At 39.8% G+C, this 25,026-nt stretch overlaps 2 protein-coding genes across 2 annotated transcripts in view; both read left to right on the top strand.

Moving 5' to 3' along the window:
* The first annotated feature begins 2,641 nt into the window (after positions 1-2,641).
* Positions 2,642-7,128, top strand: FABP7 (fatty acid binding protein 7). Its single transcript, XM_036767589.1, has 4 exons — positions 2,642-2,860; positions 3,390-3,562; positions 4,567-4,668; positions 6,793-7,128. The coding sequence occupies exons 1-4, from the start codon at positions 2,788-2,790 to the stop codon at positions 6,841-6,843; spliced, it is 399 nt and encodes a 132-aa protein (XP_036623484.1). The 5' UTR covers positions 2,642-2,787; the 3' UTR covers positions 6,844-7,128.
* Positions 7,129-12,334: 5,206 nt separating this feature from the next.
* SMPDL3A (sphingomyelin phosphodiesterase acid like 3A) overlaps positions 12,335-25,026 on the top strand; it is a 34,533-nt gene continuing 21,841 nt past the window's right edge. The window contains exons 1-3 of the mRNA XM_036767588.1: positions 12,335-12,518; positions 23,021-23,234; positions 24,505-24,649. Coding sequence (XP_036623483.1) covers positions 12,395-12,518; positions 23,021-23,234; positions 24,505-24,649 — 483 coding nt within the window. The 5' untranslated portion in view covers positions 12,335-12,394. The remainder of the gene's footprint in view (positions 12,519-23,020; positions 23,235-24,504; positions 24,650-25,026) is intronic.

Genomic DNA, 25,026 nt, shown 5'->3' with positions numbered 1-25,026 from the left:
TATAAAGAACATGAATGGGGCAACCATGGGCAGGATGGCAGAAGAAACAGTTCATTTCAGAGCATGGTTTCAAGCTCTACAATATAGTTTCTGGCATTTCCTTATATAGAGGAACATATATTTTTAATGTTTATTTTTAGATTCACTTTTATTTTATATACAAACTTATATGGCCAAACAAAACAAATTTACATATTGGCCAAAAAACACAGAGTTAGAAATGAAAGGGACCTTAAAGGGCATCTTGCTCAACCCTCTCATCTTACACAAGAACTGCGGTTCAGGGCAGTTGAGTAACTTGCAACATAGTAGGCGCTTAAGAGATGTTTAGTGAATGAGTAGGGTGAATGCTGAACAACATAGATCAGTTTTGAGCAAAAAGCATCATAGGCATGTGAGGATGAAGTGTCAGCAGCTGAAAGCAAGAGAGGTCAAGGTCGGCAAATAGGACAGTCACAAAAACGACAGTAGAGTTTATGTGCCAATTCTATGAAGGGATTTAGATAGTAGCATCAACATTAACAGCAACAGCAAACATTCATTAAGTATCTCTTTATAGAATAACTCTACACAGTAAGACTAAACTGTCCATCATAAGAGGGAGAGACTTAAACATGGAAGGTCCAATACCCCCTCTTTCCTCCTCCCCGCAAGGCTTCTGGAACCAGTAGATCTAAGTCAGGGGTTCTTGATCTGGGTTCCGTGAAAATTTTTTTTTAATATTTTGGTAACAATATTTCTATACAATTGGCATCCTTTGTAATTCTCTTTATTTTATGCATCTAAAAACACAATACTGAGAAAGCCTTCGTAGACTTCACCTGCGACACCCAAAAGGCTAAGAACCCTAGATTTCATTTTTTGTTCTAAAGTGGTTATTCTAGTCTACCAACAAAGCAGATAATCTGCTCTTGCCCTGGAGCAATCCTGAAGATCTGTGAGACTCAGTGTATACTGAGGTCCTCCTTTGGTCCCTGCTAATTGATAATTCACTACTCCTGGTTCATCTCAGCCACTGAAGGAAAGCCACATAAAATCTTCCTCTTATGACATGTTGCCTCTCCTGTCCCACTTCCCATCTTTCCTTCAAAGTGTAAAAATCAAATAAATGCCATTGCTTCTGAAAAGGAGGCACCATTCCTTTGCCATATGGTTCTACTCACTATCCCTGTGACTTCACCGTTTCTGGCCATCCATCACTTTCCTACATGTGTTGCTTCCCCCTATTAAAAAGTAAATTCTTTGAAAACAGGGGCTGTCTTTTCTTTCCTTTTGTAGTTATACCCCTAGCTCTCAGCATAATGCTTCAAACACAATAGGGGCTTAATAAATACTTTTTCACTCATTCGTGGTGATTTGGGGGCCTCCCAGGGAATACTAATAGCTGCTCAAAACTCTCAGGTAGTCTTAGGAATATTTTGTTTTAACGTAAGTCAGCATGACTTGTAAACACACATCCATTTCAGCCACACTCTACATGAGTAAGGGCACGGGGAAAGCTACGGTTGGAAGCAGACATCCCTGCAATTGTCAGTTACTTTAACTTCTGCCCTCATCCCTATGCTGGCTTAGATTGGTAGGCCTGGAGAAACCATAGGGTCCTATAGTGCTGGCACGTGAGGGCTCAGTCTTCCAAAATGTTAATCATTCAGATATCCTGTCCTGCTATTTCTAGGCAGTTTCTACTACATAATCTGGGGAAAGGAGGAAAAGAAGCATACTTTTCTCTACCCAGACAGCTATTTCCTTTTTTTTCCCCTGGTAATGAATCCTCATCTTACCCTTTTTTGGCTGCTTCCTCATTGCAGTCTAGCTCTCCTATTCTTGCTAAGGACAATGAGAACTCTAAAATATGCTTGCTTTGTGTTGGGAGGGTGTCAAAATAGCTTTATCTCATCAATGCCCAGGCAGGGAAACATCTTCATATACAGGAAAAAGGGGCCTTATCTCCTCCTGGTTTAACTTTATTTTATCTCATATTTGACTCTCTCTCTCTCTCTCTCTCTCTCTCTCTCTCTCTCTCTCTCTCTCTCTCTGTGTGTGTGTGTGTCTGTCTGTGTCTTTCTTTTTCTCTCTCAAACAGGAGATAAAATAAAATTAAGCCAGGAGCAGAAAAAGGTCCTTTTTTTTTTCAATATGTTGAGAGAGAGAGAGAGAGAGAGAGAGAGAGAGAGAGAGAGAGAGAGAGAGAGAGAGAGAGAGAGAGAGAGAGAGAGAGAGAGTTAGTTTCCAACATCCTTTGGCTTAAAGAAACTTGGCATTACTGTAATTTTCTTCATGGGGCTTTCATTTGTCACCATCTTCAAGTTCAACGGAAATCAATCTGAATATCCTATTGTGAGCTTTTCTTTTTCCTTTTCACAGCCTTGTGTTACTATTGCCAAAATTTTAAGCTAAACCTGAAAGACCCCCTCTCATTTTTTGCTTCCTTCCCCTCCCCCAGCTCTAACAAGTCCTCCCCTGCCTAGCCCCATCAGGGATAAGGGCTATAGTGTGCAGGGTGGGTGGTGCCTGCCCTACTCTGCTGACCCAGTGGCCTGAGCCAATCACAAAGAGGATTGGGCCCCTTGCTCCTCGATTCCATTCCCCCTCCCCATCTCCAGGCTCCTAGAAAGAGGGACAGAGGAGGGGTGGGGATTTCAGCTCTAATCCTTGCTCTTTGCCCGCCTCTTCTTCAAATAAGAAGCTGGAGCTGAAGTGCGGGGGGATTTGCTAAACCACAGGGCCAGGAAAATCAGGCAGATCTTCTCAGTTGTCTGAAGCTAGAGAGGGAGAAAAAAAAAAAGAATGGTGGAGGCTTTCTGTGCTACCTGGAAGCTGACCGACAGCCATAACTTTGATGAATACATGAAGGCACTAGGTAGGTAAAAGACAAGAATAACTCTTTCTGAAAACCACAATATGTATGTGTGCGGTTTTCTGATTCCTTTTTCTACTGTTATGTGGGGAAGATTTTTTTTTAAAAGGCAGAACCCAGGTCTTCAATTTTGAGACTATGCTTTTTTCCAGCACATTAAAGGACCAAGATGATATAAATACAGCCATTATTATCTGTCCTCTCTCCTCCTAAGCCTGGACTCTTCTGATGGGGTTGTGTTTACCGCTTGAGACTAAAAAGAGCTTGCAGATATTTTGATTTTATCTTCTTTTAATAGAGTTTTGGTTATTTTGGCAGATAAAATCATGTTACATGACTAAACATCTGATTGTGCCTTAGGATGCCTTTATTTCCAAGATAAAGTTTGGGAGTGAGGTGGGGGGTACGAGTGGGAGGAAATAGGAAAAACAAGGAAAGGCTCTGAAAGTTGTCTATTAGTGCGAGCTCTCATTGCAAGCCCAGTAGATTTAAGTGTGTGAATGACTAGTATTGTTTCTCCTTGGTGCTGTAGGAGTGGGCTTTGCCACTAGGCAGGTGGGGAATGTGACTAAACCAACAGTGATAATCAGTCAAGAAGGGGACAAAGTGGTGATAAGGACTCAGAGCACCTTCAAGAACACAGAAATCAGCTTCCACTTGGGAGAAGAATTTGATGAAACGACTCCGGATGATAGGAACTGCAAAGTAAGTGATTCAACTTCTTCCTAGAAAGAGAAGAACCAGGGTGAGGTTGTTAAAAGGGAAATTTAAACTTTAGGATACCAGGAAAATAACTTTACCAAAAGGAGAGCTATCCAAAAGTGGAATGGGTTGCTTTGGAAGGGGAAGTTTCCCCATCATGGGAGTCTTCCAGAAGAGGCTGGATTGGTCATCTCTCTCTCTCTCTCTCTCTGACACACACACACACACACACACCTCTATCTGAAATTGTTTTGAAGATATGTGTTGAATTAGACGCCTCCTGAATTTTCAACTTCGAAATTTCTGTGTTTAAAGACTCCTCACCTATTTCTACCTGTGGGGGATTTCAATTCAGTGGTGAGGAGCCCTGAAAAGAATTGTTTTCTACTCAGAAGACTTCCATCCTACAGCTGGTGCTTGCGGTGTGAGATCAACCTCCTTGATCCATAATCTATTTTGAGTTCTAGTTCAAATTTTCCTATTCCATTGAAACTATATTCTGCTCTCTCCCCTTAATTTCTACTTGAGGTGTATTTCTCAAATAGTGCAAACTCTGAAGTGTACACTCAAAAGAAGGGAACATGCATTCCCCCAACCTCTTTGAGAAGATTAGGTGAGCAATATTATAAAATTTGTTTCATTTCAAGGCTTCATTTAAGTGCAAATGATATTGAGATGAATTATTATTTGTTTTGGTATGGAATTTAAATTTTAGACACATGAAGGCTTTGAATTCTGAGGTAAGATATGCACTCTAATAAAATGATTACTAATAGAAAGGTTGTATAATTCATGTTTTAATGATATAATTGGTATAGTTAATTATAGTATAGCAATGGTGATGCCAAGCACAGAATTGGCTCTTAGCCTAACACCAGTCAGTTGTTCAAGTTGCTTTCACATAGACTTCCTTTAAAGAGAAGTTAAGACTGTGTTGCTGCCTTCTAGGCTTAAATCTTAACCATTTTATTGTTGCCTTAGTTCTATTGTGCTTTTGTTCTCCATAGTCTGTTGTGAGCCTGGATGGTGACAAGCTAGTTCATGTTCAGAAATGGGATGGCAAAGAGACAAACTTTGTAAGAGAAATTAAGGATGGCAAAATGGTTATGGTGAGTAAGAACAATGCATTCTGCCTAGAATTTATTTGGTTTACAATGTGCAACATGGGTAGCAAAAACATATTAGTGTGCGTAAAAAGAATATTTCCCATAACTCTATTGGTTGAAATGCAGGAGATAGGGTAGTAGATGAGAAGTCAGTCCAGTTGTACATTAAATATAGCAAATTTACTCTTTTGGTAATTGTTACAATGAGTAAGAAAAAGGACTTTGGTAAAAAGTAATATCTAAACCTCAGATGAAATAAAATTCTGCATCTAAATAATGAACTGTGGAAATATGAAAGAGATTGGTAATCGTTTTATAATTAGAAGAATAATAAGCTAGTTAAATTTAAAAAAATTGAAGTTTACATATTCAATTGATAAGCAGCAAGAAAATGTTATCACTAATATACATATACATTTAAAATATTGGTATGATTTTAAAGAATTGATTTTCAATATTTTCAGTAATAAAAGATAAAAGTATGTGCTATCAAAATAAATAAAAACTAATTTTTGAACTTAATTTCCCCAACTAATTATGTTGGACAGAAGTGGCTTTATGAGTGTAAAAAATTATATCATTTTTGAACCACCTAGTTTGGACAACTAATTGTATAATGTGGGGCAACAACATTTTGGTGACACACATATTTGAGGGAACTCATTCATTCTTTGCAGTTTTTTAAAAACGTATTTAAAAAAAGAATCAGAAAAAAGTTAATTACATAAAGGTTTGTGCTTTTTGAATAATAGGCTTCGAACGCTTGAACCATTATTATTTTGCAATGAAATGCAAAAGCTCATTGGACTGCTGAGTGTAGAAGGGAAAGGGACAAGAAAAAAAAAGTAATGATTTTCTTTCCTTACCTGAGTGCATTAACCTAGAAAACATTAACCATAGATAGACAACATATTTGAGATCCAACTTCCCCATGTCCCACCACAGTAGCCTAGATTTATGTGGTGCTATTTATGCAAAGTAGAAATCACTTTACACATATTTGGCAGGCAATGCAATATCATCAGGCCCATTTTACACATGAGGAAATTGAAGTGGTTTCTTGAACTGATTCTGTAACTTGCCCAATATGACTATGGTCACAAATGTTGGCTTTTTTGACTCTAACTCCAATGTGTTTTCCCCTCATGCCTGTTTTAAGTAAAGTGATGAATTATAAACCAAATTTCAAGAAAACTAATCAAAGAAAAATTGATAGAAGACAAAGACACACTGAACTCATGTAGATAATGCCACATGTATTTGTAGTTGTATGTGAAATGATAAATTCTAAAGGAAACTGAGTTTGGCATAACCTATAAACACCAATTTTTTTCATTTGACATCCATATACTAGAAAATATAGGTCAATAATTTGGATTACTTTCACCATATTTGTAGTCCTATCCCAGGATTCCACCATCAAACACAACGGATCACACATTCACCTGGTGCTATTCCAAATGTTATTCCAAAGACTACATCTTTGTTCAAATAATTTTTGACTGGTTGTGTTCAAAATCTGCCCAAAATTCAGTGATATTAAATTTAGGAAACTGTGCTTTGCAAACCTGTACAATAGAGTTCTATAGTCAGATTTTTTTTTTCCTTTATGAAGAATGACTCCTGAGCTACCATTAATTTCCTTGCAGACAGCTGAAAAAATCATCTAGATACATCAGGCCCAAAGCTTAGCTTCCCTCAGGTTCTCTCAGTTAGACAGTATGATAAAAGGGACAGAGCAACAGAGTTGTCAACAGGATGACCTAGTTTCAAATCCTGCCTCAGACACTTTCTAGTGGTAATGCTCAGTATAAGCTATTATTATTACTTTGATCATTTAAAGTATAACTAAGTTTTCTGGTTTGACCTAGTTCCCCTGCCAAGATTTATCAGCTCACTTTGTCCATAGAGACTCACAGTATGTATATTAATGAAATATTTAGAACCATATATATTCTTTAAAAAAAAAGTAGGAGAACCAATCCCTAAATAAATATTCAGGCAAATTTTCAAGCATATGAGTGTTAAGGCTTCATAGTTTAAGCTACAATTTAAAATATAAAAAAAAGCCACCACTGATATGGTTTTTCCTGAATTTAAAGACTTACTTATATTTTAATATTCTAGACTCTCACCTTTGGAGATGTGGTGGCTGTTCGTCACTATGAGAAGGCATAAACAGCATCATGATGGTCCCCTGTGCAGATGAACATTTCAAGAGAAGTTTTTGTTTTTTTTCTGTTACTCTGATGAGTATCACCATACTACTGATGTGAATGCCATTTTGAGCTGGAAAGTGATGACCCTTTTAAAAATGTTGCTCGAGTCAGTTATTCCACTTCTTGTTAAATGAATACTTACGAAAACTTTGCATGGTCTTAGAACCACATTTTTTACAAAATAAAAATAAATAATTTTTTATGATTTGTGGGGAGAAATTCACGTCAAATAAAGATAACATGCTAGAAATATGTGCAGCTTTGTGAATTAATGGAAGTACTTTGGCTGGGAGGTAGGAATTAGGGTAGCTTATAACAAATTAGCCTTTTATAAAGGCTTACAGTTCTTAGAATCTCTTTGTGCAGAATGCCAAAAAAAAAAAAAAAAGCCCAATTAAATGTACTGAAGCCTTGTTGTATCACTATTCTTAGAGTCAATGCCAAATTATAGATGAGAATATAATAAGGTACTTCTGAAAATTAGACCTACTTATACAGGGGCCAAGACACACCTACTATCTTGGGTTGTTAAAACTGGGCTTTAATACAGTCTAAAGAAACAAAATGAGATTTTAACATTTTATTATTTAAAAAAAATCTATACAAAAATAAACTGGAATGGAGGGGAAACCTTTCAGTTAAGATTTAAATTTGAAAAAACTTTTTTGTGTAATGGATTCCTTTGGCACTTTGGCAAAGCCTAGGAATGCCTTCTCAGAATAATGTATAAAATAAAATATATAGGTTTACAGAGGAAATAAAATCTACTGAAATAACATATATACACACATATATACATATATGTGTTTTATATATGCATATATACATACATAGATAGACACACACACACACACACACACACACACACACACGCACAAACACATGTTTACAGACCCCAGGTTAAGAAGCTGTTTTAAGGTCAGGCAGTCCTTTTAAAAAAAACTAACACTTTGTCTGACCTGATTTCTAGAGCAAAAAAAAAAAAAATCACAGGATTTCAATTTACTGTCCTTTTGATTTCTCAGAAAACTCTTTTTGGGTGATCTGAAAAAAATGGGTAAACATACTTCTTCTGGGAAAAATATATTTCCATTTCAATGAGCATAGCTACTCTAAATACATTTGAATTGTATATTTAGAAATATTTGAAAACGTTTATCTCAAAGTTTTATGGATAGTCTTAGCAGGATGCTGAATTTAGTGACAATGATGTCTAGTGAGATGATTTTAAAATACAGATAGATATCTTGAATTAACATATGAATGAAAATAACTACATACAATCAATTTACTGTCCTGTGAGACAGAGACCTATCTGGGGAAGGAATCCCTACAGCTCTCCAAATACTGTGTTAGGACTCTGTCATAAGGCCTGAAATGGGTCAGTGAGATGATGTTTGCCATACCATACCCCGACATCTGTCATTTCTAAACCCTGCCTGAAAAATGATCAACTCAAATCTGTCTTAACGAGGTGCTTATGTGTAGTATTTGTTTCCTACCTCCACTTCTAGAGATGCAAAGTTGGCACTTGGGCTTCTTGAAATGGAGTTGAATTTTATAATAATGGTAATAATTTCCATGACAATAGATTTATTTGTTTCATGGAGAAAAGGATGAAAACTTTTCTTTTCCCTGTTGGGGGACTGCTAAATGGGATGGAAAGAAAAGCTAAGCTAGAAAGGGTGGCATTGGTAACGGGATTTGAATGTAAAATAGCTAATGTTGGCAATTTTCCTATCCTCTGCTCAGATGCATTCAAGCTAATTCTAAGTACTTTCTTCCTCAAATCTTACCCTGTTTACATAGAAACAATAGCACACATTTATATAGCCCTTAACAATTTACAAAGCACTTTCTCATAGCATCCTTGTGTATTCAGTAGTATACATTATCCCCAGCAGCTGGAGTCCTGGAGACCCTTCTTCAACTGGGCAGAGGGGCAGTGGAGGAGTTAGAGCAGCTGTCGTAGTGGCTCTAACATCAAATTTATCAGAAATGTTGGTCATGACGAGATGACTTGGGGCATTGTGTGCTCCTTGGGTCTTCCTTGGATAATATTTGGGCCAGAAGATTGAGGGACTGGATGTACAGGGAGGTCATTACCCATGGCTTAGCTGTGCCCTATGGCATTGCCTCAGTTCAGGTAGACCACAGGAGTGAGGTAATAGAGGAAGCAGGGACTGCTGACTTGGGACCACTCTGGTCAGTGGTCTACAGGCCTTGCTCCCCACTATAGAAACAGAGAGGAGGCTATCCTTTTAATGCCCTGTAAACTCATCATAAAGAACTTTAAGGAAATTGGATCCCAACACCTTTTCTGATATGACTTATCTTTACTGACAGGTTAGAACTATAGTCCATTATCTTTAGAGGAACATAAATCCATAATGAAGAAATAATTTAAAGTTGGGAGGTAGTAAGCTAGGTTAGCCCACATGCCCTTTTTAGTTTGATTCACCTAACATTAAGCTCCTTCTGTATGCAAAGCAATGCAAGTGTAAAGGCAAGTGGGTAGAGGACTGGTTTAGGAGTCAGAGTGACCTGGGTTATGTTGGCTGTGTGTCCATGGAAAATTCTTTTAACTACTTAGTGCTCTAGGCATTTCTTTCAGAGTGTAAATTAAAGAGAACTTGCTGATCTAGATTGGTGAGGGAGTTTCCACACTGGGAATTGCCCACATCAATACAATGATAGGTCTGGACTGAAAAAAATATGTTCAAGGCCCTGTGCCTTGTTTGAATTCCACTGAAGGTAGCATAATCCTTTTTCTAGGACTAATATAGTTTTCACAAGATGCTGAATGTTTTATAGTATGTTACTAACACGTTATGATTTTCATTCTGGCTCTTTTTTTTTTTCAGGTATTTCCTTCATCTCATTAAAGTATTTGTTCTTGGATCTCTTGCATGAAAGAGTCTCTTAATAGTGTTTACTCTTTTGAGGTAAACATTCCCAGGACTCCTCGGCTTTCTTTGTAGCCTTTTTGAAGTTGTTCTAAGTCCGCCCTGTGTTTTGTTCCTCTCTCAGAGATTTGCCTTTGGAAGCTCATCTTTTCTTTTCTTCTGCCTCAGATTGTTAATGACTCTGAAAAGTTGTTTTCTCAATCGTTAAAATCTCTGTTACCAAGACAAACTTAAAATTCTTTGTTTCTGTCTGATGTCACTAATGTCAGACTCAGTGTTATCACCTGCAATTACTTTGGTTCACTTTTCTGCTTGTTTTAGGTAGGTCTTTCTTTTGCTAGGAATCCATTTTATGCAAAAGTAATGTTTTTCTTTTAGTACTTGTTTCTTTTATCCAACATATTGAAGAGCAGGGTAAGCTATGTGTATCCTCTTTTTCCTAACATGAATCCTTGAGGCCAAGGTCACTCATTACATCCTGGTCTATGCTAGTCATGACTTTTGTCTTGCTATTGAACTTTGAGGTCTCCAGAGGAAAGAGAGGCTGACGACTTTCAGAAGCTCTGCCTGACTTAAATTCAACTGCAATCAAGACATCACCCTTGTGATGACATTGGTCCCCTTTGAGAATGAAAGATGAATAGCAACAATATTATCAACCCCATTTTTAGAAATTATGACTTACTCATCTACAGTCACAAAGCCAGTAAATGGGGCAGAGGTAAGGAAAGAGACTTGGGACTTAAGTTTAGTTATTCTGCCTTTACTGACCTTTCTACCATACTACACTACCTCTAAGCATTGTCAAGAAGCTAATTTCTTTGTATGTTATTGATAAAAGTATTATGTAAGAACAGCACTGACAAACTCCAAATACCAAAGGCAATTTGAGTTAGAAGTCATTTCTAAGACACCAAGATCTAAAAGATAAAGACTATACTAAGAAGATGTGTTACAACACAGAGTGGTCACTCCCTAGTTACAGGCTACTGGAAGACAGGATTCCATCTCATATCTGTCCTCATCAACAATGCGGCCACTGTCCCTCCAACCCTCTTGGGGAGAAATATAGATCTATAATTTATGAATGTGCGTACCCTGGGCACAATTGGGCTAGATAGACAAGAGGGTTATAGATTGGTGGATATGAAAAGAGGTAGGAAAGAAGCCACAGAATATTCTATACTATTTTAATTATGCCTTTTATGGATGAATATTCATTTTGTGTATATATACATATACATATACATATACATGTATATATATATATACTGTGTCTCACAGATTGTAGGCAGTATTATATTGGTTTATTTCACAAAGGAACAAACTGGAGAATTTCACATGGAATAAGATTCCCGATTTATTTATAAATGACATTAATGATGGGGTTCTATCCCAATTCACCTTTTTCTTCCCTATTTGTTTAATCTTTGGACCAGAATTCTAGTTATCAGTCAATATGTATTCTTTTATTTTGCTGTTCTGAAAATTGTCATTTGTTTCTTTTCTCTTTCCTAGCCTTTATTGCTCAGATGTCTCTTCCTGCCCCACCTCCCAACTCCAAAGCTTCTTTTGTGAGCTGAGAGTTGCCAAGTACCATTTTCATCCTACGGCGGGTGAGAAAGCAATTTGGCAATTTTTACAATTTTGGATGTTGTTTCAGCATGTCCCTGGCTGGACTTGAAACACAGGACTGAGAAGCTTTGGTTTTCCATTCCAAGCCCCATTCACTGGTCACAACACCCATTACATTACAAGGGAAAAAAGAAAAGGTCTCCCTTGATGGGAGATAAATTCACTTTCTCGGAAGAGTTTTCTGAGGGTAAGAAAAGAGGAAGGTGTTTTCTTCCCCTAACGCATTTCCACATTCAAACAATTAAACGTAGAAACCTGTTACCTTTAGAACTTTTCAGCTTCACCATGAAACAGTCACTAAACACACAAGACTAAGCAATGGGAGATTCGCAGCCTTATTAGACCAGGTAGCTAACTTGTCTCAAAGGGTTTTTAGAAAGAAAACCTACTACCCTCTTAATGAATTTCCTTACAATTCTCTTAAATACAGAACAGCAAAGATCCAAGACACTTCCCACCCCAACTCTGTATTTTAGCCAGTTTTCAAAGTCCAGGAGATGCTCAAGGGTTTGCAAGGTGTTTTGTTTTTTTTTTTGCACGTCGTCTCACTAGAATGTGAGCTCTTTGAGAGCAAGGACCGTGTTTCTCCATTTCTTTGTATCTCCAAAATTTAACACAGTGCCCGGCACATAGTAAAATCAAATGCTTGTGTGGACAGATGACAATAATGAGTATGAAGAGATTCTCCCGGCCCGAACTTCTAGAAGTAGAAGCGTGGATACCAGCTATGGAGAACGGGACCCAGGCTCAGAGGAGAGTTGGAGTTAGAACACGCAAGGCAGCCGGTAGTTCCCAAGGCTAAGCTCCTCAGCTATTAACAATACCACTCAGGCCACACGTGACAGACTCACCCAGAGCCTCCAGCAAACGCCTCCCTTTGCCACTCCACCCCACCCCCTGGGGCCTGAGCTTAACCGCCCCAAACGGCAAGAACTTCCCGGGCAGGCTCCAGAGCGCCAGGCCTGGACTATGGAGCAGAGGGGCACGCTCTCCTGGGCATGCTGCCTGCTGAGCACCTTGTATTTCTGTTCTGCCTTTGTTCTCCCAGTCGGGAACTCTGCCCCTGCGGCCCGAATTCAGGACCCTGCGGTGGGTAAGTGCTCTGCCATCCCTCCCTAGTGGCTGGCTACGGAGAACTGCAGGAAATGGGAGCGTAGATGCTGCAGTCTCTAGATAAATTGTTCATACATGTTTAAGAAGAGCCTTTTTTCATGCTTCTGCCTTCATTTATGCAGAAGGGGGTGAGGGGAGGCTCTTGAGTTGTCTAAAGCTTGGGCGGAGAGAGAAGGCAGGAAGGAAAGACCAAAGGATAAAAGCATATGGAGAGGGTGGAAGGTGAAAGCAAGTTGGGGAGAGGGGAAATAAAGGGAAGGGAGGGGTGGCCGGGTCTGTCAGCCTGCTTACCTTACCGGCTGAGAGTGAGACTGTGTGGGGCAGCTGCTGCTTTGGGATCCGCTCTCCCAAATCCAGCCCAAGGGAAACTGTCAGTCAAACAAAACTGCCTCTGGTAAGGGTGAGCACCTAACACCCGAACAGTCAACTCCAGTCCATCTTTGTTTTTACCTATGCAACCACCCGTTTTATTACCTGTGGCTGCTCGGAATCGGAGGTGGTCACTAACATTTCCTGAAAAGAAAAGCTAGAGATCTTTCTTCGTCTTACTCTAAAGTTCCACCGGGAAGGAGGAAAAATTGGTGAAAATGCACAGCTCTTTGTGATCTTACTTTGGGCCGGCCTGTGTACGGGCCTGCTTTCTTTCTGCCCTGCTTAGGATTGCGTTAAATGCTGCGGTTTGTTATGTTGTTTTAGGCTTAAGGCTCAGCGGTTGAAGTGTTTTTCCACTCTCCCCACCCCCAGCATGCCGAAGCTCTTCCAAAACGTGAAAGTCCCCCGGAAGGACTTTTTTTTTTTTAAATGGAAATAGTTGACTCTTAAGCGTGTGCAATAGTTAGCATTGAAGCAAACACTTCTGTCTCTGAGCAAGTGATTCTTCTTATGTAATGTGTTGGGACTCATACCCGCCCCTGGCCGCCACGCTCCTGTGACTCAGCTGCTCTGTAGTTTAAACAAGCCGGTTTCCCAATTTCAGTGAATGACAGGCAGAACAAGAAAGTGTCTGATGATTTCCCAGGTGTTAGCTGCTCCTTTTGTTTCGTTGCTACACTGTGCTATAAAAGTGTATTGATTGAGCCACTGTTCGGTGCCAACCTTGGTACTAGGTCTTGGGGGAGAGAACAGAGTTCAGATAAGGGGTTCCCTGCCTTCTGAAGTTTCTTTTCTAGACCTTGTTGAAGTGACACTCCTCTTTGGAATTTAAAGATGCAAATTCTCCGTATAAAAGAGCTAATCACTCTTTGATTATAGGAATTTAGTTGAACCACTACTTCCAGTGAACTATGTTCAAGGTCAACAATTTCCTCTTTTGGGGAAAGGAAAGATAGTTTACCTAGGGCGGTAGGAAGTGAAGGGCAAAGGGGAAAATGTAGCAGCAAGGTGTTTGAAAGACTAAAGAAGTGCTAATGCAGCAGTTGAGGATTTCTATGTGATTGTGTATGATTATTACTGAAGGTGAATATTTACAGAAAAAACCCCTGCTTCAGTATTTCTTACTGCTAACTTTGCTTACCCCAGCCTAGTCCTACTCTCGTTTTTTTTTTTCCTGAATCAGGAGAAGTGCTTCGAGACTTTACGTAGGTGTGCTTGATTAATTATAATGCACATCACTATCATATATTCAGCACCTATATTATGTGTATCAATTACTGTTCTAGGTTAGGGGTATGCAAAAACCTGACCTTGGAACTTGTTCCCCTAGGGAGACCAAGGATTCATAGATAAGTAAATTTAGGATATGTGTAAAATACATAGTGATTCAAGCATACTGAAAAGTAGGGAAATCATGAAATGCTTTTTGACGGAGGTGGCAGGTTCTCTGAACTTCTAAGGGAACCAGAAGTCCCACTATGTACAGGTGAGGAGGGAGAACATTTTAGATATAGGGGACTGCCTATGCAAGGGTATGGGGGTGGGAGTTGAAATATCATGTGTAATGAATGGCAAGAAAACCAGTTTGGCTAGCAAGCCACCAGTTTATGAGGGTGAAGAGGTTTGGGGTTGAGGGGTACTTGACACCCCAGAGTACCGACACACCCGGTCCTGCCGAAAGAATTCGACTCAAGCCTTCTCAGCCAAGGGAAAAGACAAAGTTTATTAAGGGTTTGCCATAATGGGTTGTCTTAAGAAATCCCACCCTTTGTGATGTCTGTTTTCACAAGTGAGCCAGATCAATCTGAGCTGAGCTAGATTGAATCTGAGCACCTTCATGGAGGCAAGATGAGACTTATACACACAAAGATTGTAGGAGGGAGGATCTAGGGTGGACTTGAGTAGTCTGGGATGATTAGAGGAGGGGTTTAGAGTGGACTGGGGTGACTGGGGTGAGGTCAGACTCCAGGGTGGGAAATAGCTGAAGGCTACCTGGAGATACAGACAATAAGAGAGCTAGGGTATAGATATTTTGATCAAGATCATGGGTGGGAAACAGCCAGAGGGCAATCCAGAGGTAACCAAACCTTGGAAGGCTAGGCTAGGCTAGCATGAAAAGCTAGATCAAGTGGGAAGATTCAGGGTGGGGCTCAAGGGGGTTCCCACAGACTCTACTCCAGGTTCAAGGGGGTTCCCAGAGACTGTACCCTCATCAAGCGAAAGCAATATACAACCAAGCCTGGAAAGGTTAGGTAGGGCCAGATTATGAAAGGTCAAATTAGAGTTTATGTTTGATCCAAAAGGTAATGAGGAGCAACTGAGGCTTCAAGAGCAGGGGTTAGAACTATTCTCATCCATAGTCATAAAAGTCAAAAAGTGTCAGGGCCAAGATTCATAGCTTCATAAGTTAGGATCAGAAGTAATTTGAGAAGTCTTTCCAGTGGATCTCCTTCATTTTACACTTGAGGAAACTCTGGCCCAGAAACTCTTGTTTTACGCCAGTTCCTGATGCACTGTTCACCAAGGCCAAACTTTCTGCTTATTCCTTGATCTCACTCCCTCCATTGACAGATTATTCCTTCTGTGCTGCCTCCAAGCATACCAGGTCTCTCTTCTTTATAAAACCAAACCAAGCAAAAAACAACTCTCACTTGATTCTACCATCCACTCAAACTATCATCCTTTGTGTCTCCTTTTCACAAACTCCTAGGAAAAGATGCTTACACTTCTTGCCTCTTCTTCTCAACGTATTACAATTAGGGTAGGAAGAAGGATCTTGGAAGAATGCAAAGTTTAGGTGATGTTATGACTCGTCCAAGGTCACACAGGATTTGAACTCTAGCTCTCTGACTTGAAATCCAGTACTTTTTCTGTCATAAAAATTACATATTGGAGCCAGGATTTGAACCCAAGTCTCCTGACTATGCAGGCACAAGGGCTAGAGTGGGCCTGATGAGGTTTGGGGTTGAGGGGTGCTCGAGACCCCAAAATACTGACACTCCAGTTCCTGCTGAATGAATTTGACTCAAGTCTTCTCAGCCAAGGAAAAACAAGTTTATTACAGGTTCTCTATATTGGGTTGTCTTAAGAAATCTCACCTTTCCTGACTCTCGTTTTCATAAGCAGGCCAGATTCCATCTGAGTTAGATGGAAACCCAGCGCCTTCATGGAGGCAAGATGCAGATTATGTACAGAAAGATTGTGGGAGGGATTGAGGGGTCGTCAAGTAGTCTGGGGTGACTAGAGTTTAGGGAGGGTCTCGAGAAGGAGTCTAAGGAGGATCTTTACGGGACTGGGGTGACTAGAGGTCAGATTCTAGGAAACAAGAGAATGGGATTTTGATGGGATCAAGGTTGGGAAGCAGCTGGACAACAGAAGGCTAGGCTAGGTAGAGATTTGGGCCTACCTAGATAATGAAAGGCTCCTGGCCTCAGGTGAAGGCCAGATCTAGTGGGAAGATTCAAGGAGAGTTCAAGGGGGCTCCCAGAGACTGTACTCCATCAGATTCAAGGGGGTTCCCAGAGACTGTACCCCATCAGGCCTGGAGTCAAGAAGACTCATCTTTGTGAATTAAAATCTGGCCCCAGACACTCACTAGCTGTGTGACCCCAAGTAAGTCACTTAACCCTGTATGGGATAGAATTTTCAAATAATAGGAGAGACATCTTTAGGAGAAGCAAGGTAAATTTATTTTACAAACCTTGCAAGATTTGGGCACCCCTCCATAACGGAGGAGGTGACATAAAAGGGAACGCTGCCTTAATTTATACTCTTAATGAAAAGATTCCTGCCCACCTTTATCCTTTCTCACCATTGGCTGGGAGGTGGGCTTATAATCTAGGCATGGAAAAACTAGACAGAGGACTAGGGGACCAAGGTTGATCCTGTCGGTTCAGGTTTTCCCTATCCGGAACTCAACTACTGGGGGGTGGCGTCTAGGAGAAGAAATGGGGGGGGGCAATTCCTTCAGCCTCATTCAATGCAGGTCACAGGGACCCTTTCCTTATTTGGTTACCGAGGGGGGTGGGAATTTCGGGCCCTGATGTTCTAGAAGTTTAGCTTAGTCACTACAAGGTTAAATCCCAAGCCTCTCCTACTCCCTCAGACATTCCCTATTTCAGAAATATGAGAAGAGTGTAACCCCTGTATTTTTACCCTGTGAAGTCTTCACAGTTTATCCTTCCCATTCAACACGGTTTGCCTCAGTATCCTCATCAGAAAAATGAGCTGGAGCAGGAAATGGCAAATTACTCCAGTATCTTTGCCAAGGAAACCCCAATGCGATTTTCAGAGAGTTGGACAGGACAGGAACACTAACAAAAGCAGCTCCTGACGCTAGATCATCAGGCTTCTGAATCTGAGGGCATTAGCAGGGAAAGACTTGGATAGGGTCTTGTCTTTCCCCTTCAAAAATCTTTGCTGGCCCATTTTTGCCTGCTAAAATAATCTTGATTCTACCCTGCCTTTGCAGCATTATCTTCTGTTAATCTTCTCCATACACTCTATGGGTGGTGTAGGAGTGTAAGAAATAGAGGCCTTCGAGCCAAGTAGACCAGTTACAAAGCCTGGCTCTGATACCATTTTTTGGGTAATTTTGTTTTTAATTTTAAACTTACATACTAAATGAGAAAAGAAAAAAAAAACATTGCCATGTACACAGAAGACCATATGAGAGGATTCAATATGAAACAATAAATTTCCGTTTCAAGAAAACCTATATAATAAATACTACACATTGTTTTCTAAGCTGCCCAGCTTTTCTTTGCTTCCTTCTTGGTTTCTGGTAACATGTTTACTGTGTAACCAGCACTTAGCCCTGGGCCTTCTCAAAAAATACTTGTTGACTGACCTTGGGCTAGTCATTTTAGGAATCAGTGTCCCAGGCAACTCTAAAACGCCATTACATAGCAGCCTCTAATTTGAATTAGTAAACTGGTGGAGAGAATTCCTCTCTGAAGTCTATCCCTCCCCTCTCCTTTTATCTGTCTCTCTCTTTTTTCTCTCCCTCTCTCCCTGCTCCTCTCACTCTCCTCTCCCTCTCATCCTTCTTTTCTCCTTCCTCCCTTTTCGTATCCCTATACTCTGTTAATGCACTACAAATCTTTTAATCCCAGTTCAGATGTCCTCCCTGAGTCCTTCCTTATTTCACCTCCACAGTCTGTAGTAACCATACCACATCTGAGCTTTGCAGTACTACTTTTCATGTCGTCGAAAATTATTTTGTATTATTGAAGCATGTAGTGTATTTTTATCAGGGTAAGTTTGGTGTGCCACCTAAACTTTGTATTCTCCCAAGATCTTTCTTCCTATTCTATCTTAATTTTATAGTTAACCAGTTCAGTTTGACACTTTCCTCTGCTCTTTTTCTCATCACCAAGCCTGCCGTGCCTAACCCCAGCCCTGAATTATCTGTTTCAGTCTCTACTGTTTGTATTTTGGCTGCTAAAAGGTCCTGGAGGAAGTTAACAAAACTTTGCTCACTAGATCCACTACTAATTGACATTGTCTAATCTCAGTTTTTGTGTGCTCACTGTTGCATGGCAATTCAGTCCTTTTTTTTTTCTTCTCTAATGTAATCTCTATTTCATTTCCTATAGAGATTGTTCCAAACCTTCTCTTCTGTCTTCTAACCTTCCATGACACCCTTCCTACCTTCCTCTCAGCAGATAATCTTTCATACTTTTCTGAAAAAAATAAGTTGCCATCCTCTGTGAGTTCCCTCTTCTACTCTCTAACAATCTCTTTGGCCTCATCACTCATCCTCTCTTCTTTTACTCTAGTTCCTGATGCACTGCTCACCAAGGCTAAACTTTCTGCTTATTCCTTGATCTCCCTCAGCTGACAGATTATTCCTTCTGTGCTGCCTACAAGCATACCAGGTCTCTCATCTTTAAAACAAAACCAAACAAGAAACAATTCCCATTTGATTCTACCATCCACTCAAACTATCATCTTTTATCTCTCCTTTTCCCAGTCAAATTCCTAGGAAAGTTGCTTACACTTCTTGCCTCTTCTCAATTTATTACAGTCTGGTTTCCAGCCTCATTTCTCAACTGAAACTACTTTCTCCAAGGTTACCACTGGCCTCTTAACTGCTAATTCTGAAGGCCTTTCTATAGTCCATATCCTTCTTGACCTCTGCTCTATTCAATGTTGCTGACCACCCTCCTCATCTGGATACTTTCACCTGTCTGAATGTCAGTGTCACTGTTTTTTCTTAATTTTTCTCTTATTTCTCTGGTCACTTTTCAGACACCTTTGCTGTATAATCATCCATGTATTTAACCACAGATGTGGGTGTATCCATCCTATTCCCACCCCCCCCCTTTCTTTCAGATCTCTCTCTCTCTCTCTGTCTCTCTCCCTCTCCCTCTCCTTCTCCCTCTCCCTCTCCTTCTCCCTCTCCCTCTCTCCCTACCCCTCTCTCCCTACCCCTCTCTCGCAGCTAACAGTGGTTATAAGCAAAAGGCATTCTTTATTCTATTGAAAGGAGGTGTTTCAACAATCTGGCTAGCAGCTGTTGTGGGGGTGAAAGACCAAAACAAGCCCAACAACAAGAATGCTACCAGCATGCTGCAAAAGCCCAGGTTCTTTTGATCTGCTTAACTAAGGACAGCAACATTAAGGGGTTGACAAGTTTATTTTAATCCAGCACACAGACATCATTCACTTAGTTCAGGGGAAAAAGCCAACACCATGAACTTTAGAATAAAATACAAACAAATTACAAACATAGACAGACCTTCTCTGATTCAAATCCCTATTCATAGTTACCAGAATTTAAAAAAGCCCCAACATCTGGGTTTACGAGCTGGAGGGCTCTTAGCTACAGTTGCTCGGAGTCTCCACCCACCAGGAGTGAGAACCCTGCGCAAATAGCTCTGTCTTCTCTTATACCATTTCAAACATCATCAAGCATCATCTGAATGACCAGAACTTAGGCTCCTGTGATTGGCTCTTGAGTTAGCACCTCCCCTTAGTACCCTGGGAGCTTCACACCCACATAGGCTTCACACCTAATAGGGGTTTGGGCCTGGGGCTTAGCACCTAGTAAGACTCAATTAATCAAAGGAAACAAAAGCCAAACTCTTCAAGGGCACTTGGTTGAACTGAGTGCTAAGAGCCCATTTTGCTTACCAACACAGGAGGGAAACTAGGTACGTGCTCCAGGGTCTCCTGTAGGACTGAGCAGGCCCCTGCCGAGCCTTGATACATATAGTAGTGGCCAGACAAAGAAACAAGCAGTCAGCTGTAGCTATGGCAGTGAGCGGGTAGCAGCAACAAAGGCAAGTTTGATTCATAGCAGGGTTTCCTGACCAGAATGTGGTTACTGCAGATACTTGGCCAAGCTCAAAGACCACCTGGAGCTGGTGTGAAACAATTCTGTGATTTTGTGGCAGCAGAGTTCATCCAGGGGGTGAGCACAGAGGATTGTTGTTATGCCAAGCTCATGGCGCAGTTTGTTTGCTGGGCCTTAGCTCTGGAAGTCAGTGTCTCCTAATAGTAAAAAGAGAGCAATGAAAAGAGAGAGATGGTCTTGGATGGGGGATCCTGACAGTCTCTCTCTCCTGATTTCTCTCTTAACTCTGCAACATCTGTCTTACCTCTTCTCTTTTCACTTACCCAGCCTCCACAATAGTTCAGGCCCTCCACATGGCTCCTTGGACTATTCAGTTGGTTTCCCTTCTACTCTCTCCTTCCTACCAACTGTCCTCTATACATAAAGCTGTCAAACTGATATGCTAAAAATGCAGGCTGACTATAGCACTCCCCTGATGTAGAAACTTCAGCGGCTCTCTTATTTCCTCTAGAATAAAACATGAAGTTTCTTTTAAGAAAGTCAACAGTAAGAATTCATAGCACTTGGTGAGGTTTATACTTTATAATTTCATTTGAGGCACAAATGGCAAACACTGAATAATGTCACCACAAATGAAATTAATTGTATTCTAATAGGCAGGTAATGACTGTTTATTCATGTGGGAATAATTTCAAAATCATTGACTTATTGGAGAAAATATAAAAATCAATACCAAATTAGAAGGTTAAAAATGAGAAGATAAGACAATGTGAAGTTGAGGCAAATCCATTTTTACCTATTTAAGATTTCACCTTGGACTAATTTTGGGCAAATCATTTACATTTTTCTCATCTATAAAATATGGATATTAGTTTCTATATTCTTCTTCTTACAGGGTTGAAACTTTATTGCATTTCACTTATTGTTTATTTGCCAAAGTTAAATCTACATAGTCTTCCAGAAGTAGAATGTCATAGTCATAATTGGAAAAGAGGTCTTAAAGACCATCTAGTTTAACATGCTCATTTTACAGAAAAGGAAAATGAAACCCAGAGAGCTGCCAGGGTCATACAGGGCTCTTTTATATGAAGGGGAGTCAATAAGTGAAGCGAACTTAAGCCTATATTAAAAATTCTTTCAGAAACATGAGCAACAAGGTTGCTAACTTCAGGTTACAGTGTACTATGTAATCATATATAGTATTGAAGGTGTTATATTAAGTAATGCTTAGGGAGAGTAATGATTGAAAATTCAACTTAGTTGTTGATTCTCTTTCCAACCCCTGCCACCCTCTCACAGGTTGTTATATCTAATATCCCAAGGATAGGCTGTCTTGAAGGTAATGCTGGGCTTTTTTCAAATTCTGATATGTGTGTTGGGTTAACATGTCATACAGGTTTGCAGTAGATCACAGTATTCTAGATCAGCATTCTCAGAGTTGTAGGTAGGGGATCATTAAAGGTTTCTGGAGACCGTTGGTGACCAAAGTCTTTGGCATTGTGAAATGGTTCAGCCTCAAAAATTAATTGCATTTTTATAAAGTGGAAATGACATTAAAGAAGCAGGCATGAACACCTGCTTTGCTACTGTACTCTAAGGACCATGGGAAATTTCCATTTGACTTGAAGTTGAAACCTTCCATATGGATTGTCTCCCCCATTAGAGTAGGAGCTCTTTGGGAACAAGGACTGTCTTTTATAATTGTATCCCTAGAGCTTAGCAGGGGTTTGCACATACCGAGCTCTAAATAAATACTTTGTTCAGTTATTCACTCTTGTTTAGAGATACCCATTCTCTGCCATTTTCTTTGTAGTGGTGTAAAAGGGCACCAAGAAATCAAGTCGAGTCAAGAAGTATTTATTACATCTGCTGCATGCCAAGCCCTATGTTAAGATCTGGAAATAACAGTGTTTAGAGTAGCAGTAATAACATGATATTTTGACAAGTGTCTGACTATTCAAGTCTCTGTAGGTATGCATTATACCCTAATACACTTGAAACTGTTGTTTCATACAATTGGATGTGGCTATCCTGAGTGGAGTCACTTGCCACATCCCTAAATGTAATGCCTTTGACCCTTAGGATAATTCCCAGGCAGTAATAGTATCAAATGTTGGTCAGTGAAAGCATCCTGCACCAGTTCTCAGCTGCTCCATTGCTCCATTGAAGCAGCATTGGACTATCTATAACTGTTTCCCTTGCTAAGTAAAAAAGAAAAGCCTAGATAATGGGCAACCATTAGGTAGTTTTCAAAAATCTTAAATGGAAATTCCTACACTTAGGCTAAAAGCTTCTGCTTCAAAAATTGTATTCACTCTTTGGCTTCAGATGAGAAAGTGGGAGAAAAAGTATTCAGTCCAGACTCTACCATTAACTCAGCATATGACACTGGGCAAATCATATTACCTTTCCATATGAGTTTTTCTATCTGGAAAAATGCAAATAGTCATACCTGGAAAATAATTCTAAAGTCATAAATCCTTCAAGGAAACAAAGTAGTATTACTATCCCCCCACAAGGGTGTCTCCATATATTTCATTTTGCAAATTAGCTCTTACGTGTTCACACTGTCTCTGAGCCCATCAACTGTGGCTCAAGTTCATGAGTCCAGTGAGTCAAGTTTTCCAACTGTCCTGTTTCCTTATCTACTCACTTGGAAAAATTGCATTTAACTGTAGGGCACAAGAGCATATCATTGACTCAAAATTTCCCCTGTCATCATGTGGAGAACTGCTTCCAGTTTCTTGTAAAATTGTGTAAAATTGAGCTTAGAAGCAGAAGTTTCAACAAAATTTCCTTTCAATCCATAGGACAGTTTTGGCATGTGACTGACTTACATCTGGACCCTACGTACCATATCACTGAGGACCGTACAAAAGTATGCTCATCATCCAAGGGGGCAAATGCCTCCAACCCTGGTCCTTTTGGAGATTTTCTATGTGACTCTCCATACCAGCTCATTTTATCAGCATTTAATTTCATTAAGAGTTCTGGACAACAAGCATCTTTCATGATATGGACTGGGTAAGTGATCAAGCCAATAGCAGTAAGAATTTATGTGGTGTCTATTTTGTGAAAAACCTCAATAGAGTAGCAAATGACTTATGAAGAGGTTATATAGAACATATTTCCTCAAGTGCTTTATATTCATTTGGTTCTATAACACCAGATAAAATTAAGATTTTTTTTTTTAGAAATGATAAGAGATATTAAAGAAGCCACTCATGTAAGAGGAGTTGATTTAATATAGACTTTCTTATAATTAAAATGATTGTTAAACATTAAAAATTTCACAAATAGAATGCTTTTGAAAAATGTGTCTTACAGAAAGTATTGAATATACTTTGTCATTGTTCTTATCAGAAGTCATGAAATACATGTTTTAAAAATTTTTTCTTTTATAGTCTTTCTATATTACTCTTGTCATGAGTGTACCGCCTATGTGTCTAGTCCCTAAAAAAACCAGAAATCAGAAGTTTTCATGTTCTTAGGATCCCAGAGTTGGAAAGGCTCTCAGACGTTACCTAGACTGACCTGGACCTGAATAGGATTGTCCTCTGCAACATACCCCAAAAGTGTTCATCCATTGTTTACTCAAAGATAAGCCAGTTCAATTGGCTACTAAGGTGATCCATTTCACTAGTTTTTAGGAACTTTTACAAGTCTGTATCTTCTTATTTGCCACTTCTAACTTTCGATTGCTTAGTTATACCCTTTGGAAGTAATCAAAACAAAGCCCGTCCCTCTTGTACGTGACAGCCTTTCAAGTGTATGATGAAAGCTATTATTTCTCCCCTAGGTCTTTTCTCTTTCTTCTTCAGCTGGTCCTTGTAAGTCCATGACTTTACATATTTTACCCCATGCCCCTCCCATATGCCTGTTTGTTTTTCACATTTAAATGTTTTCCCTTGGTTTCTGTTTCCCAGATCCCTAACAACAACTAATCACTTTCTATACTGCTTTAAGATTAGCAAAGTATATCACATACATTATTTCATTTAATCTTTACAAAAACCCTGTGAAATAGATGCCACTACTATTATTCCCATTTTATAGATGAGGAAACTTAATGTGGAGGAGAAAGATGGTCAAAAAGAACTCTTGAGTGTGCTAGTGAAGTAGTGAAAAATATGGGTGATACCAATACATTTTGGAATACTATTTGCAGCAATTTTACATGTCATGATTTGTAAACATTGTATATCTAGGGTGATTGGCAAAGCTTCTTATAAAACTCCGTTTCCCTTTAATTGCCATCTGTTTTATTAATTAATGAACACTATCTTCTCTTCAGGGATAGCCCTCCTCATGTTCCAGTAAAGGAACTCTCCACGGATGTAGTAATAAACGTCATTGGCAATATGACAACCACCATCCAAAGCCTCTTTCCCAATTTACAGGTTTTCCCTGCTTTGGGCAATCATGACTACTGGCCTCAGGTAACTTCATCTTCCAGAAGCCTTAAAATAATTGAGATTTTTAGGGGATAAAGGTAGAGCTGTTAGGATCTATTATTGACTATTTGATGGGAAAGGGGGTAGGGATGGGGTAAACAAAAATAAATGAGCTATTGCTTTGCGTAAAGATGTTGAGTCTGGGGCAGCTAAGTGGTGCAATGAGTATAGCACCAGCCCTGGAGTCAGGAGGACCTGAGTTCAAATCCAGCGTCAGACACTTGACACACTTACTAGCTGTGTGACCTTGGGCAAGTCACTTAACCCCAATTGCCCTGCCTTCCCCCCTCCAAAAAAACCAAAAAAAATGTAGAGTCAGTTTCTTGATTCTTCAGGGATTGATGTTCTATTTTAGGGATTAC

This window comes from Trichosurus vulpecula, chromosome 7, assembly GCF_011100635.1.
Source record: "Trichosurus vulpecula isolate mTriVul1 chromosome 7, mTriVul1.pri, whole genome shotgun sequence".
NCBI classification, from domain to species: domain Eukaryota; kingdom Metazoa; phylum Chordata; class Mammalia; order Diprotodontia; family Phalangeridae; genus Trichosurus; species Trichosurus vulpecula.
The sequence above is the reverse complement of the archived record's forward strand: the minus strand, read 5'-3'. Positions and strand labels throughout refer to the sequence as shown.